At 37.6% G+C, this 15,591-nt stretch overlaps 1 protein-coding gene across 1 annotated transcript in view; it reads left to right on the top strand.

Annotated features, from left to right (window-relative positions):
• The window catches only part of CACNA2D3 (calcium voltage-gated channel auxiliary subunit alpha2delta 3), a 372,509-nt gene that overhangs the window by 157,622 nt on the left and 199,296 nt on the right, over positions 1-15,591 (top strand). The window contains exons 6-8 of the mRNA XM_056501471.1: positions 7,235-7,366; positions 8,726-8,786; positions 8,873-9,023. Of these exons, the coding sequence (XP_056357446.1) occupies positions 7,235-7,366; positions 8,726-8,786; positions 8,873-9,023 (344 nt within the window). The remainder of the gene's footprint in view (positions 1-7,234; positions 7,367-8,725; positions 8,787-8,872; positions 9,024-15,591) is intronic.

Genomic DNA, 15,591 nt, shown 5'->3' with positions numbered 1-15,591 from the left:
CTTTCCAACTGGCTGCCAAAATTGAGATTACCTATTTTCTAGAATATTAGAACCAAAAAAAAAAAAAAAAAGAAATCATTTCTCAAGTGATGCAGAAAGATTATAATCTTCAGCTAGCACTTATGCAAAACCATTTTCCTGTAAGGTGTGAAATTAAGAAATAAAATCTTGTCTGTCACTGTCGTATATGATTTTATGGACTTTGCTTCTGAGCATTCAACATCCTGGAGTTGTTATTTAAGTACAAATACTCATGGTCACATACTGTCCTGGACCACTATATTTATGTTTTGAAATCCTTCTCCTGGATTGTTTGTCTCCACATTTTAAGGTCTCTAAGACAGTGTTTGCACTGTCTTCCTGACAGTGGACATTGTTTAATTTAAAAGGAGCTTTCTTAGTCCAACAGATTTAATCAAGGTTGCAGAGAATGTCCTATCTTCCTTTTTTTTTTTTGTTTTGTTTTTACTCTTGTTGCCTATTGGACAGAGATGCACAGACTTCTCTGCTTCTTCCATCTGCTTTTGCTTAAATTCTGCCTCAAATCTGATTCCCAGAATTTCCTCAGGCTGCTGCTTTGTTCTTGAAAAGGGCTTTTAGTTCACAGTTTTTTTAATTTATTTTTTTTCTCTCAAGCCTCTGTCTTGAACAGCAAGCCTTTTGGAAATGTTGGCTTGGCCTTGCAAGATGTGCACTATGCTTTATCTTTGCTGTGTTCTAGTCTGTCTCTGGCTGTGGATCTGATCTGGGTGTTTCTAGCACATCCTCATCACCATGGCAACCGGATGTCAGATCCAGGCTACACAGAAACACAAAGTATTTCCTCTAGAAAGCCCTGCTCTCCCACTCCTGATCCAGCAGCTGTTGCTTGGTTACTCAGAGTTGGGCTTTGCCTTTTGACAAATGTCAGCCAGTGAATGTTTGTTACAGGTACAATATTAAGAGGCTTTTTGACCTGACACACCTCTGTCAATCATGATGCCACCCCAATTTCCTAGTTGCTTTTAAGGACAAGAAAGTCTGTAATCCTGGGTTTCTGAAAACCTTTAGGAGTGAATATGCATTAATTAAATAGTTGTCTGGCAAAGTAAAAACTGTAACTTTACTATGTAGTGAAGAAGATTGACATTTGACAAAGAATAATAATAGTTTATCTTAGTATACATATTCAATTTGTTCTGCTTTTTTAGAGTACTGTAATAATTTGTTTCTCCATGCTGCTACATTACACAGACCCTTTGATTTTTCTAGGGTATGTGTTGTGTGAAGAGGAAGGCAGCTTGCTCTTCTGGTTAAGCATTAGTATGCTTGGCTAGAATATAAACTGTTTCAAAATATTGTTTGGCTAAAAATGTACAAAGACATTTTTAAACTACACTTTGTTTATTTAGGTGTCTTGCAGCTTTTATTTGGCACATTCCTGAAGGAGTAAATAGTGTTTAAGAATACATAACAGATTTTGTAATGTACTCATCCCAAGATACATTTGTACATCTGCTCAGTGTTTTCAATGCTATCTTCAGAGGCTTTTGAACCAGCTGAACATTTTCATATCTTGTATGAGTAAAAATTCCTTTTTACTCAAATTGTGCAAGAAGTCTTTTGTGCAAAGAGGATTATAAAGGCACAAGAGAAGTAAGAGCCTGTTGATTTTATAGGCTAAGAGATGGTGACTTGCTGTGGTAGTAGATAAATGTGCTGTTATATCCAATACTTGCAGATTCATGCTCTGTTGATGCTCCCAGGAATGGAGCAGTAGAGGTTTAATTTATTATGGCCCAGTACAACTGTGAGGCATTTTACCTGCTAAAACTTTTCTCTCTTAAGATTTTCATGGCTCCATTTACAGTGTGCAAGAAGCATGATGTGTTGATAAAGGATGACTTTGGAACCTCCTTCAAAGCATTATTTGTTGCTCCCAGCTGCACTGTGCTGTGCTGTTGTTATCCTGCTTCTGTAACTCCATGTCTCTGAATATCTGTGCAGTAGGATTGGGACATTTTTTGTGAAGTGCAAGTTAACAGGTTTGCATGGTCTTGTGCTTCAAATGGATTTTGTAAAGACTGGTGGGTGGATCTGTCCCTGAGAAATTTCTGTAAGGATGACTTTTATTTCCAAGGCTGTGCCTTGCCTTTGTCATATATCACTTTGACAATAGCTCTGATAAAATTGTCCCTTTTGCTGTGTTGTGCATTAAATATTTTAAAGCTTGGCTGGATTTAGCAGCAGTCACATTTGCTTTCTTTTCCCCTGATTTGCAGTGTGTTCCACTGGCTTCCTCTGTTGCTTGATGTGACACTTTTCCTGGTCTGCCACTTGCCAGAGATTTGAATTTCTTGGTTGCTGACAGTTACTCTTCCATCAGACTGTGCAAAAATTTCGTCTTGCCTTGTGTTAGAACTGTCTCCTTTTTTTGCAGTACTCATGACTAATTTTGCTTCTGTAATGAACATGCAGTGCATATAAGGCCTCTTTAATTTGCTAAATTCCTGCCCTCTCAGAATTTGTTTTCTCTTTTCCACTTGGAAAAGCATTTCTATCAGAGGTTTTCCATGTTGATCCTTTCTCTTTACATGGTGGCATCTTAGAGTTCTGTGGTGTGGTATTTTCTTACTGTCCTTCCATTTTTCTCAGTCCTCAAATTGTATCATGCAGAAGTGTGGAAATGCATATAGCTCATGAGGAGGAAAGCCCTTAGCAGACAGAAATTAATCTCTATCCCAGATTGCTGTTATTGAGGAGTCTGCAGCTGTAATTCTGGCTTTCAAACAAGCTAAAGTTGAATCTCAATCCATCTCATTTCTTAAAAAAAAAAAAAAAAAAAAAAAATTACATACCCTCTCCCCCCCAAACAAAAAATGAACACTATGCCCCCACATCATAAACCAATACAAAGCATCACCCAAATGCACTCATGAAACTCAGCATAAAAATAAACACATCTGGCCATACTCCAGTTCTTCTGCTGCCACTTCAAAGGAGAAGGGTAAAGTTATTAGGGAAATGTTGGAAGATGAAGGCACTGAGTGCCCACTGCTGTGCCTTTATACAGTCACCTACTTCAGCCTTTACCATCCCATATTCTCGCAGGGAGGGAATGTGATTTCTGACATTGGTGAGCAGTTCTCAGCACATGAAGCAAAATGGACAAACACCTTCTTTTATGTCTACAGATGGCCAGATGCTTTGATCTGTGAGCTGATGCATCCACATTACCCTGGAGTCAGAGAGAGGGGAAGAGAGAGAGAAAAGTGAAGGCAGTTGCCAAAACTGGCATCCAGCCCCAGCTCTGGAATATGCTGGACCACCCTGAAAAGCATTCATATTAGTGCTGAGTAGTGTAATTATTAGATTGTTGGTATATGTCCCAGCAAAGTATGTGATTTTGTTATTCTTTAAAATATGACCAGACTAAATATGTTGTCAGTGTCACAAGAACTAAGCTAATATTGTTGCTATCTGGGAGCCAGAAGGAGTGCTGCATTTTGCATTCCCTTTGCAGTGCTTGGCCCACAGGCTGTGCTTGTCTTGCTCTGTGCTGTGACAGAACTGCTCTGCACTTTAGGGCTGCCCTAGGCTGTCAGATATCACAGGAGAGAAGATCATTTTCAATGCCAGCATCTTTGACAGCTTTCCAGGAGAGAGCAATGATTATATCACAAAAGGAATAGAACAGGGGGAAAAGAATAAGGATGATTAGTAACTATTTTTTTCTTGATAGTAAAGCAGAGTATGGCAAGAAAGAGAAATATTCCACACTTCCTTCATAGTTACTGAGTTCCTCAGTGGTTTCTCTTATTTTCTGTAAAATGTGCTGCAATAATTGAAATGCAAAATGGGTTGTGTAGGTATTAGTTTTGTTCTATAGCTTTAGCACACTCTAGATTCTTTTATGAATTCTGTGAACATAAAAAAAAAAAAAAAGTCATTACCTTTGGCTGTTGCACATCTTTTAGTCTGTGCACCTTCCTTGCCTTTGTTGAGACTTCAGTCCTTTTTGGGCCAGCAGGATCTGTGACAGCCACTTAATTACTACATGCATTTGTTCTGTTCTTTGGCAATCTCATTTCAGTTTCATGTCACTGTACCTATTTTCCTGGAGGCTGGTTTTATGATAAATGTCAGTAAAAACAGGTAACAGCTACACAAACAATGGTGGAGCAAAATCCCATATAATTGCAAACCAGCTCATCTAAAAGACAAGGGAAAGGAAAGATTTTAATTACATTTTATCTGTCAGGAAGCAAAAGCAGAAATTGTATTTCAAGAACTGTGGTGAAAGCTATTTACATTTATTATCTTTGAGCCCTGTAACATCACATTAATGATTTTGCATTTATATTAAGCTTTACATTTCTTTTTTTCTCCCTCACCAAAGTTCTGAATATTCACACAGATTAATTTATCACTATTGACATTTAACTATCTGGGGGATGCAGATGATGTTCACCAGTAATTGAAAAACTTAAGAATACTGTTTCTAAATGAAGTACTGGGGGAATTTAAACAGTTTGGTGTAATTGCTAGAATTGGAAATTGCCCAGAACAAGTTTAACCTACAGATTATTAGATGATGAGAGTCTAAAGTTTTAATGAGACCACATGGTCAGAAATGCAGTTTTGTTTGGGATGGTGCATGAGGACAGAGATGCACCCACACAGCAGCTTCATAAAGTTCAGAACAAAGCTCCAGTGTGAAATCCTTGTGCCTGAAGGTGCAGCAGCCAGCAGAGACTCAGCATTTCCAGGTTTGCTGTTTTGTATGTGCTGCATTTGTCCCTACACCACTTTTCCTTGTATTACATGGATCAAACTGATTTTAGCCCTATTTGCTTCTTTTATTAAAGTGGTTGATGCCTGAAATGTAACTTGATACATCTTAAAAAGAACATCCAGCATAAGAGGCATGCAGGGTGTGGGAAGGCAGGGAATTGTCACCAGCTTTGGATTTGGAGGAACACAGTGGGCATAGGTCACATTTTAATTGTGCCCTCTTATTTAAAATGCCTGATTTCTGCTCCTTCCAGCTAAAAAAATAAATCTATTCATTTCAGAGACACTGGATTAATGTTTGGAGTGATCAGCAGTTAGGTGATTAGTGTTGTCAGCCTAATGCAGAATATAGACTCCAGCAGTCTTGTTCAGGGAAAATTTCCTGATTTTATTTCCATAGAGTTCTCTATTCTGCAATATGGATATATAAGCATGTTAAGTGTCTCTTCACAGATGGTCTAAAAAAAGTAATTCAAAATATCCATGTATATTTTAATATGATTTTTTAAGAAGTGATTTATATATGTATTTCTTATATGCAAATATATTTTATATGCTACTGGAAGGACTTCAATTCAGAACTTAAGACTAAAGTTGTGCCATGACCTTATGGAAGTGTAATGCATATTGAATTCTAAGAAAATTGTCATTGGGTTGGGAGGCAGAGGGTTCTGCTCATGAGTGACATTAGAGCTCAGATTCATTAGGAAAGGACATTAAAAATTAGGCCCTGAGGAATCCAGGCTAAGAGAGAACCAATCAATTGATAAAATTGTAAAATACTAAGGTACAATGGGCAGTCTTGGAATGGCATCCAAACATAAGTTGCTAAGTACTGCAGGTTATTTTAAATATAAATTGCTAAAGAATTATTCTGTTTGATTTGTTTGGCTTTCACTAATCCTGATGACTGAAGGGTATATAAAGAGCCTGTATCCCTTTTAGAGCCTTGAGAAATAATTCCTTCTCTTTTCCTCTAAACAGACTTTTCTAGCAACACCAGGAAAAGTAAAAGAATGGAATCCAAACTCAACCCTCTGAACTTGGTTGCTCTTTTCAAGGATGAATTAAACTTATTGCCTTATCTCAGGATTGTGATACTGAGTCAACAATGCATCACTGCAGTTTTTAGTGATTTGGGTACTCCATTAGAAATGGAGTATAGGAGCAGAATCAGAATATCAGTGTTTGAACTGGCCCTGGGAAGTTCCTGTGAGCTGAGGAATAGAATTCTCATTTTAGTGCTTCACATCTCAGGGAATGGCTAAATGCTGAACAATGGGCTGATATTTTGGAATGCTGACTTAGCAGCATATTTTTACAAACCAATGATAGATCTCAGTCTTGGGAGCTGATTGTGATGGTTTGGTCACAGCTTGGGGTAACTACAGATCAGGAAACAACTGGACAGTGGGTTTTGCCAGCTAGGCAGGACTGAATAGTGCCCTTGGACCAGTGACATCAGTTTGATTTGTGTCTGCTGTGGCAGATTTTAAGTGTGTATTACACTCCACGTGTTTTTAGAAACATCTGGTTTTTTAACCTTGCTTTTTCAGCATTTCATCCATATAAACCTAAATATTTAGGTGGAAGCAACATGCAAAGTTGTGTAGCTGAGACATTGCCATTTTTCTGCTGTTTTTCTTGATGAATGCAGGGGAAGATAACAATTTGCCTTTTTTCCACTCCATTAAAATCACATTTGAAACAGTCTTCTGAAATCAGTACAGTGACATTATTTTGCAAGCTAATGGCTGCTTTATTTCAAATGCTTGAGCAAATGTTACTGTGTATTCATGTATGCACACTTTTTCAAATTAAATAATACACCTGTGATTTCAGTTCTGTATTTTCCTTTCTATTCTGACTTCACATAAGATTGAGCTGGAATATCCTGTATCTTAATTGTTTCTTACCTTTCAAAATTCATGGTTTAAAATCCAGTAAGTTTCCAAGACATGTTCATTGATTTCTCATTTTCCACTATTGAACCAAATCTGCAGCTTAAAAACATACTTGGGCAGCATTAGAGGTTGATTGGATGTCTCACACTGAACAATTTCAGCATCAAGGATTTGCTTTGTAGTTCTATTTCTATGGAAATAAAAACTAATTGGGTAATTGTTGTGGAATGTGGGTTCAGTGTTTTCCAAATAACAACTAGTGGTGTTTGTCATGAGATGTTGTGTTTTTATGTATTCATAATTCAAGTGTGAAATAAAAGATATTTCACTTTTTGTTCCAACGTGAAAACTTTCAAACATTACCAAATTTCATATTTAAAAAATAAAGTGTTGCCATGAGACATTCCATGCATTTAGGGAAGGCACATTGAGTAAATAATCTAAATTAGATTGACTTATTTATGTTCTCCCAAACAAGATGAACAAGAAGTTCATGGGATTCTACTTAGATAAAATCACTTTTCATTGTTTGTGTGTTTTCTATTTATTTTTTCCAGATCCAGCCATTGTAAATGGAGTTTATTGGTCAGAATCTTTAAATAAGGTGTTTGTTGATAACTTTGATCGTGACCCTTCTCTCATCTGGCAGTATTTTGGAAGTGCAAAAGGATTTTTCAGGCAATATCCAGGTAGGAAGAAGAGAAGTTCTTAAAATACAATAAAGAATGCTCTGGCTGCATTGAGTATTGTCACAAATCCTGGCTGCCACAGATACTTGCAGGTTTGATTTTACTTCTTCTGGTTCTCAGAGAGATTTCTAATGAACATTTTGAAAATTTTGAGGTTTTTTTTTTTACCAATTTCTATTTAGAGGTGAAACTCTCATGATAACTCATGTACTCATAAAAATTTCTAATCAGATAGACATATACACACGTGTGAAAAATAACTTCTAAACAGACTGTGAGGAAGGAGAGCAAAAGGATTAGACTCTTCATATAGCACTAAGCTTAAATTATGTGCTCTGTCAATGCACACAGTAAGACTTCATAATTATTTGTTGTTCTGTTTTTAAATTTCCACTTAACCTGGCAGATTTACATTTAAAGATTTAAAAAAACTTGTTGAAAGTTTATTTTCACACCAGTTTTAATAAAATGCAATCACATCACTTGTATTATTTCTACAGACATAGGTTAAAACCTATATTGTTGCCTATTAAGTTTTGTTTAATTCTATACAAAATTGACACATTATTATAAACTCTGAATCTAAATAAACTGATTTTCAGCTTCTGTAGCTTTGAATCAGGCTCGTTGTGGCTGTTGTTCCTTTGGCTGATGTGGTTTAGCAGCCCATCTAAGTTTTGAGTTTAAACAAGTTCACTACAAACCTGTATGTCTGAAAGTGGCTGAGACTAATGGCTACTACATCTGTGTTAGCTTTAGATTATATTTCAGTCCCCTAGCTCCATGGTATTTCAAATATTAATCCTTATTTTCAAGGCTATTTTTTGTGCTAGAAAATGAATGTAAAAAGCAGGAAGAATTTCCCTGTCATTTTTTCTTCCTTGGAGATATTTTTATCATATTTCTTCTGACCCACAACCAGGAGATATTATCTCATCATAGTGATGTGAGTGAAAATTGAGAGTATGACCTGTGAGTGAAGCAGGCAGTGTAATGGGAGTCAGGGTAGGAAGTGCTCAAGGTCTGCAAAGGACTTGGCAAAGTGTGATAAACCTTGCCAGCACCAAGGACCAGGAATGGCAAGAATTTTGTGAAAATAGTGCAGTGAACATAGTAGGACTGAAGAGGTTTCACCTTACAGTTGACTAAAAAGGAGTGAGGAAAAAGAATTTCTGGTTGCCCTATTTTAGGAACTTTTCTTCCCCTCAGTGTTTCCTATGGTATGATGGCACTGCCTGTTAGATTAAAATATGAAACTCCATTAACTGCTACTTAGCCCCAATACCAAAGACACATTTTAAACAGGTACTGTGAAAATTTGATTTAATATTTTATTCTCTATTTTTTTTTTTTTAACAGGAATTAAATGGGAACCTGATGAGAATGGGGTCATTGCTTTTGACTGCAGAAACAGAAAGTGGTAGGCAATTGATGACTGCCAGTGTTTAAGAAATTTGAAATTATGAAAAGGTTAGTATTTAAAAGAAGTTTTGTCTTTCATCTCAGGTATATCCAGGCAGCAACTTCTCCAAAAGATGTGGTAATTTTAGTGGATGTCAGTGGCAGTATGAAAGGGCTTCGCTTGACTATTGCAAAACAGACAGTTTCATCAATTTTGGATACCCTTGGAGATGATGACTTCTTCAATATAATTGCTGTGAGTGTCTCAGAATTTATTTATTTATTTTTTTACTATTTTTCTTCCATCATTTCTTGCTATCTGTCATGTTTTACTTTGCTCAAGCCACTTGAAAAATGTTGCAGACTGGTGATGGATAAGATGACATCTGAACCCACTGGACAGACACTGTGTTTTTTCAGTGGGAGATTCTTCAAGTGTCAGAGATTTCGGAGTGTTTGTCTGTGACTTGCAATTTGGAACCACTTAAAGAAGCAGTCTTCAGTCTGGAGTTGTGAAGAATAGAAATTTTTTTTTTTTTTTTTTTTTTTTTTTTTTTGTTTGTTTGTTTGTTTGTTTGCTTGAATTTTGTATACTACCTTAACTTTGAATTTGGAGGTGTGCCTGCCTTTCCCCCTGTTGTTTCCCCTCAGCTTCTGCAATACTGTGCAAATTGCAAAATGGGTGAAATGTAAGAATTAATAGATTCAGATTTTAGCTTTTGCTAAGATTTGCATGGCATGATAAAATGCCAACATAACTCCTCAATGTTCATGTTCTGGTCTGGATTGTATGTAAGTTGTGTAGAGGGGCTGCTGGTGTTTAACAGTGAGAAATCAGAGAAATCAGGTAGTGAGTTTTCCATGGTACAGGTACAAGTTTTAAAGTTATGACAAGAGGCTGGTTCTACTCTACTCAAGAGTATTGGGATTAATCTTGTGGGTAAGGATGACTTCAACAAATCCAAAACTGACATCAGAACTATGATTTGCAGGGGAGGAAAGGGAGGAGGAATTGGTTGTTACATAAATTTTCTTTTGCTGATATTCTCTAGTTAATACTATGTTAATAAATGGTTTTCTCCAATGTGTAAATGTCTTCAACCTCTTGAATACAAGGAAGATTTTGGTCTTTTGTTTTTGCTACAAGGGAAGTGTTCTTTGTCTACTAAATTAAATGACCCCAGAGAAACAAGTGTAAATCATTGAGATTGTATAGAAAATGAAGTATATGTGCATGAGGTATATATACATTTACCATATTTTTAATGTATAGCAAGCAGTTCAGATTCTTTCATATTAATCTTTTTGCATGATAATTGCATAATTAGCAGAAACTCATGTTGTTTACAGATATAATTACATACTTTACAAAAAAATATTTACTATCCTTAAAGAAAATGTGATTAACTGTAACCTAAATAACTTCTGTAAGTTGAAGGAATGTTTCAACTAGAGTAATTACTAAGAAGCCTGACCAGTCATTTTTTGGTGCATAATCTCTGTTTATCAGTAGTTGTAACAGTTACTGGGAATTATGTTGGAAGAAAAAAGAAAAGTTGGTCTTTTAACTGAAAATTTTAGTTTGAGAAAATCAAAAGGCTCATCTATATCTAAAAAAAAAAAAAAAGTAAAAACATGCTAGCTTGAATCTGATGTAATGATTTTGCCTAAGCAGTACAGTGGAAATACTGTGCAAATACTATTTTTAAAAGTATGAGAAAGCTAATCATCACTTTTTCCAATTTAAAGCTTATTTGAAAATGAACTGAGCTGTATGTAAAACACCATGGTCAATTTACACAAGCTTCTGATCGCTGAGTTTTTGTTGAGGAAAGGAAAGAGTCACCCCCCTGAGCCTTTCCTCCCAGCTGCCCAGGCTGACACTGGGCACCTTCTCTGCCCTTCCAGTGCCTCCCTCCCAGGCTGAGGAGCAGGAGCACCCCAGGCAGCTGAGCCAAGGGATGGTTTCCAGCAGCAATTCTGTCTTTGCAGCTTCTCCCTGTCCCTCCTGGCTGTCCCTCCCTCCCTTTGTTGTCCTTTCAGCTGGGTCACCCATGGCCACAGTCCCGCAGGGGTGTCCCCACCCCGGCGTGGGTCACCCACACCCCCCGTGTCCAGCAGCACACCCCTTTCCCCACGGCATTTTCCCAGCTGTGTTTCCAGATGTTTCCAGCTGTGATGGCTCTTTCCAGGCTCTGCAGCTGTGCCTCCATGTGGGCACCTTGCAGTGCATCAGCCACAGCTGATGGGAGCTGGCTGTGGCAGCACAGGGCACTCTGTGCTCTCCCACTCTGCAGCCCTCCTGCAGTGCTGGGCTAGTACCAGAAATTCTGAATTTTTAGAAATAAACCTAATTACTGTGCTAATTGCAGCATTTGTCTTAGTTGCATTTGAGCTATGGAGGCAGGTGAAAAGGACAATGCAACACAGCTCTTCATGTAATGGAGAAGTAAAAGAGAGCTTTATTTAAAGAAACACTGCACTTAATATAGAGTAGTTAGTGCAAAACAGAATAGAAAATACTCATTGGTCCAAGAAGGAAACACCTCTTTGAAAACCTGCTTTCTGCAAAGCATCATGTCTCCAGCAGGTGCATAGTCATTGTTATAATTTCTTGTCCTTGAGCATCCTGAGAAACCCAAGGTTCAAGGCTCCTTTTTCCCTGGCTCCCAGCAGTACCCAATGACATGTCTGAGGTAATTTTTTCCTCTGTAGGTTCTCTCCTTCTAGAACCTCTTTTAGGATGGAATGTGTGTGTTTGTTAAATAAGTAGAAATAACTAAGGAGAAGGTGTTTTTATGCTCACCAGCTCAGCTGTTTAATTCCATTAGGACATTGATGTGTAAATATCAACCTGAAGGTATTCATTGCATTGAAAGAGGCACCACAGAAATATAGGGGGAGCAAGGAGAGCATGACAGGAGTGGCAGGGAGGGGGCAAAGTGCTCTCCTGCTGCCTTGGGCTCTGCAAGAAGAGTTTGTAGGGAGCTGTTTTGTACTAAGTCATGGAACCATGGAATATGCTGAGTTAGAAGGGATCCATCAGTGTCATCAAGCCCAACTCCTGGCCCTGCACAGGACACCCCAAGAGTCCCACCCTGTGCCTGAGAGCATTGTCCAAACATTCCTTGAGCTCTGTCAGGGTTGGTGCTGTGACCATTGCCCTGGGGAGTGTGTTCCATTCTTTAACCACCCTCTGGGTGAAAATCCTTTTCCTGGTATATAATCTAAAGCTCCCCTGACTCAGCTTCCTCTTGCTGTCTCACAAGTGTAAACAAACAAAAAATGTGTTTGCTTGAAAATGGAGCAAACTAGCAAGAGAGACCTGTGCTGTGGAGAAGGGAGTGGGTCTTTCAGTGAGGAATGGCACAGGCAGGCTGGGGCTGAACCATGAACTGCTTCCAAAACGTGGTGGGTGAAAGACAGAGAGTAAACAGAGAGACACAGTAAAACCAGTCATTGTGATTCATGTTATCTGCAGAAATTGCTTCCAAAGCATTGCTTTGACCAAGTGCCAGCAGGGCAAATGAAATTTGTCAAGAAGGGAGATGTTTCAGTGATGAAAAGATGAGACAGCACAGCCCACACAAGAGGCTGCTGGTGTGAAAGCACTGAAAATCCCATACAGCTTTTATCTGTAGACAATGGTTTGAGTGAGATTATATCTTACTCTTTGTAATGTGACAGCAGCTTCATTTGAAGGCAGGATACACACATGTCAGTCCCAGAAGTGCCCTCTGTGGGAGCAGATCTCCTCTTCTGCAGAGCTGTCCAGCTGTGCAGGGTGTGCAAGAACAGATCTGCTGTGCCCAGGGGTGGGGGCTGAACCTCCACTCAGCACATGGCTAATCCTCAGACTCACTGCTCTGAAGGCCACTCCAAACTGATGCTCTGGGAGGGCTCCTGGGCATCTGGAAGTCTCAGACAAATGGCCAAGCACAAAATCTGAGGTGGAATAAGAGCTTTATTAACAAACAAATGTGTGCTTATCAGATGAAGCAAAATTTTGAACTTGAATAACTGTGAGTGTCAGGATGGCTTTATTATGCACTGTGATTAACAGAATGAATACTCATATGTATATATGAGTATATGTATATACTATATGTATATATGTATATATACATATATGTGTATATATATATGTATATACTATATATATATATATATATATGTAGCTATAAATAAATGTATATATATCAGAAAGCAGAATTCACTGCAGGTCTTTCCAGAGAATAAACATAAAAGGATAACATTAAAGATCATTTTAGCTTTCATGGGTAGGTTGTTGCAATATCCATCTGAAATTGATGGACTAAACAATTGAATTGCAAAAAAATTATTGAAATGCAAGAGTGATTTTGTGCTGCCTGTGTTAAAATTTAAGGTCAGTTCAGTAATGCATGAACTAGAATATCTGCAACAACAAGAGAAAAGGCATATTTTTCCATTTCACTTTGAAGTATAATTTCAAGTCAAGCATTAAATTAACAATATTATCATAAAATGAGTACTAATTTTGTCAAATGCTGAAATTTTTAAAATGCTTTTATACAAACTCTACATTGAATTAGCAAAATATTAACTGAGCCAAGAATGTTAAATTAACTTTACTGCTTTAGACACACTCTTTTAGCAAAATTGATTAGAATAAAAGTATTTTTTAATTCAAGCACAGTAGTAGAGCTCCCAGTATTAATATGTAGAATTTTCCAGTATAAATAGTCACCTTTTTTTTTTTTTTTTTCTTACTCCTACAGAATAGAGCATAGATAAATTTACTTTTCAGCTTGCCTGAATAATTAATTTCTGTAGAGCTGGTGTGTGAGCAGGCTGACAAGGAGAGCAGCCCAAGAGATCTCCAAGCAGTGGCTGTGCCTGTGTGCCACTTGTTTGGCACAGTAAACTGTGGAGACACCAATTCATTTGGTCCCTTTTCTGGATTGGCTTCTTAGGCTGGGCTGAATTGGATATCTGAATGTGCTTTAATATAATGTGAAATCTTTTATCTGTGCATTGTTGCACAACAAAATGGGAATTGGATTTATTTCTGTGGGCCTTGTGCCAGGCAGCTTAAATTTGACAAAGAAGAAATATGGAAAATGCTAAGGAAAATGTATTCTACTTGTGTAGGTGTGCTTAAACCATATATATCTCATTTTCAGAATATGAATGGTATCTTATTGTAGAATGTAGGCCAGCAGCTCTCTAAATAACTGTATGGTTTCTCCTAGTTCATATTTTAGCCCACTTACATTTTTATGCCTATTGTGCAAAGAAATAAAAAGAGGGACAAAATAATGTGAAGTAATAAGACAGATAACTGCAACTATGTAAATAAAATAATAAATATCAGTGTAATTACATGTTTAAATTACAAGAGTAAACTGGGGTTTTTGAAGAGGAGCTAGAAAGGAAGGTAATTGATTTTTACCTCCCTCCCCTCAGCAAAGCACAGGCTATTCCCAGCTGTTGTGCAGGAATCAGCTCTCCCAGCTCCTGCTGTCACTGCTGTCACATGCAGAGATGTCACATCACATGTCAGGGTGTGGAGGAATGGGACAAGTAACCCTAGGAAAGGTGAGAGAACAGCATAATGCAAGAACTCTTGAAAAGCCAAATGCAGGCTTCCACTGAGGTGAATTAGCAAAACATCTATGTGGGCATTGCTGGTGAAGTCAGCAATTGTCAATAAGATCAGGAAGTTATTAAAATACAAAATTTTAAATGCCAGAAGAAATGCAGGACTAAGTCCAAATTACTGATGAGGTAGTGGGGAGGTGGAGGGAGAATTTCTCCACTTTTTGCACTTTAAAGATAAAGGAAACCATCACCAACATCTGTATAAACACCCTATACATGTACCCTGTGTTTATAAACTGTAAACACCCTGTGACAAGGGCAAAGAAATCAAATATATGCTATGAAGCACAAGTTAGGTGGTTTACTAGAAAGTTGCACTAAGGATCTTACCAAGTGGATATGCAAGTTAAGGAGCAAACAGTGCTTGAATGCTTTCACATGTTACATCTGAATTCCAGTTTTTGTGCACTTAGGCAGATGGTCTTTTGGAAACTTTATTAGAACCTGATATAATTCTATCCAGTTATTTTTTTCCATCTCCTTATATTTGAGATTTTAAAAAATTATTAGAAAGTCTATCCAATTAGTAGAGATATAAAAATTAAAATAGGTCATTAAAATGCATCCTTGCAAGAATTCAAACCATGAGAAGTCTTCTACACCTTTTTATATAAAGATTTTTCTTACTGTGCATTCATTTATGTCTTTACAGTAGATGCACAACACAGAGAGCTCTTCCAATTTATGCATGTTATCTTAGAACACCATCACATAAAATATTCCTTTTCACATGTTGGCACCACTCAGCTACTTCTGCCATGTACACTACATTGTTTGACATATTTTTTGGTAGTAGTAATCTCAAGGTGAATTAGATGACACAACTGGAAATAGTGACACAATTTTTCTGGATTTCAGAAGGATCAATATCTACATTTTCTATGCAGTTGTGTTCCCTGTGTGAGAATGAAAATTTTTAATTACCCTTTTCTGAAGCAGATTGCTTCTATGAAAGGAGGGTGGCTGCAAAGGGACTTGAAGCACATCCTCTGTGAAGGGATGTTCATCCTTTATCCTGCACAACTGTGGGACATGAAGGGGGAAACTGCTGGGAAGGTCTCTGAGCTGTGGTCCCTGAGGAAATCCTGATGGGCATGAGTTACTCAAAATAGTTAAATCTTACAGAAATTACACCTATTTAGATGCAAGGCCTGATAGAGTAGGAAGTTGTTTCATTTATT

The sequence above is a fragment of the Oenanthe melanoleuca genome, chromosome 12, assembly GCF_029582105.1.
Source record: "Oenanthe melanoleuca isolate GR-GAL-2019-014 chromosome 12, OMel1.0, whole genome shotgun sequence".
Lineage (NCBI taxonomy): Eukaryota > Metazoa > Chordata > Aves > Passeriformes > Muscicapidae > Oenanthe > Oenanthe melanoleuca.
Note: the sequence above shows the minus strand (reverse complement) of the source record. Positions and strands in the feature narration are given on the sequence as shown.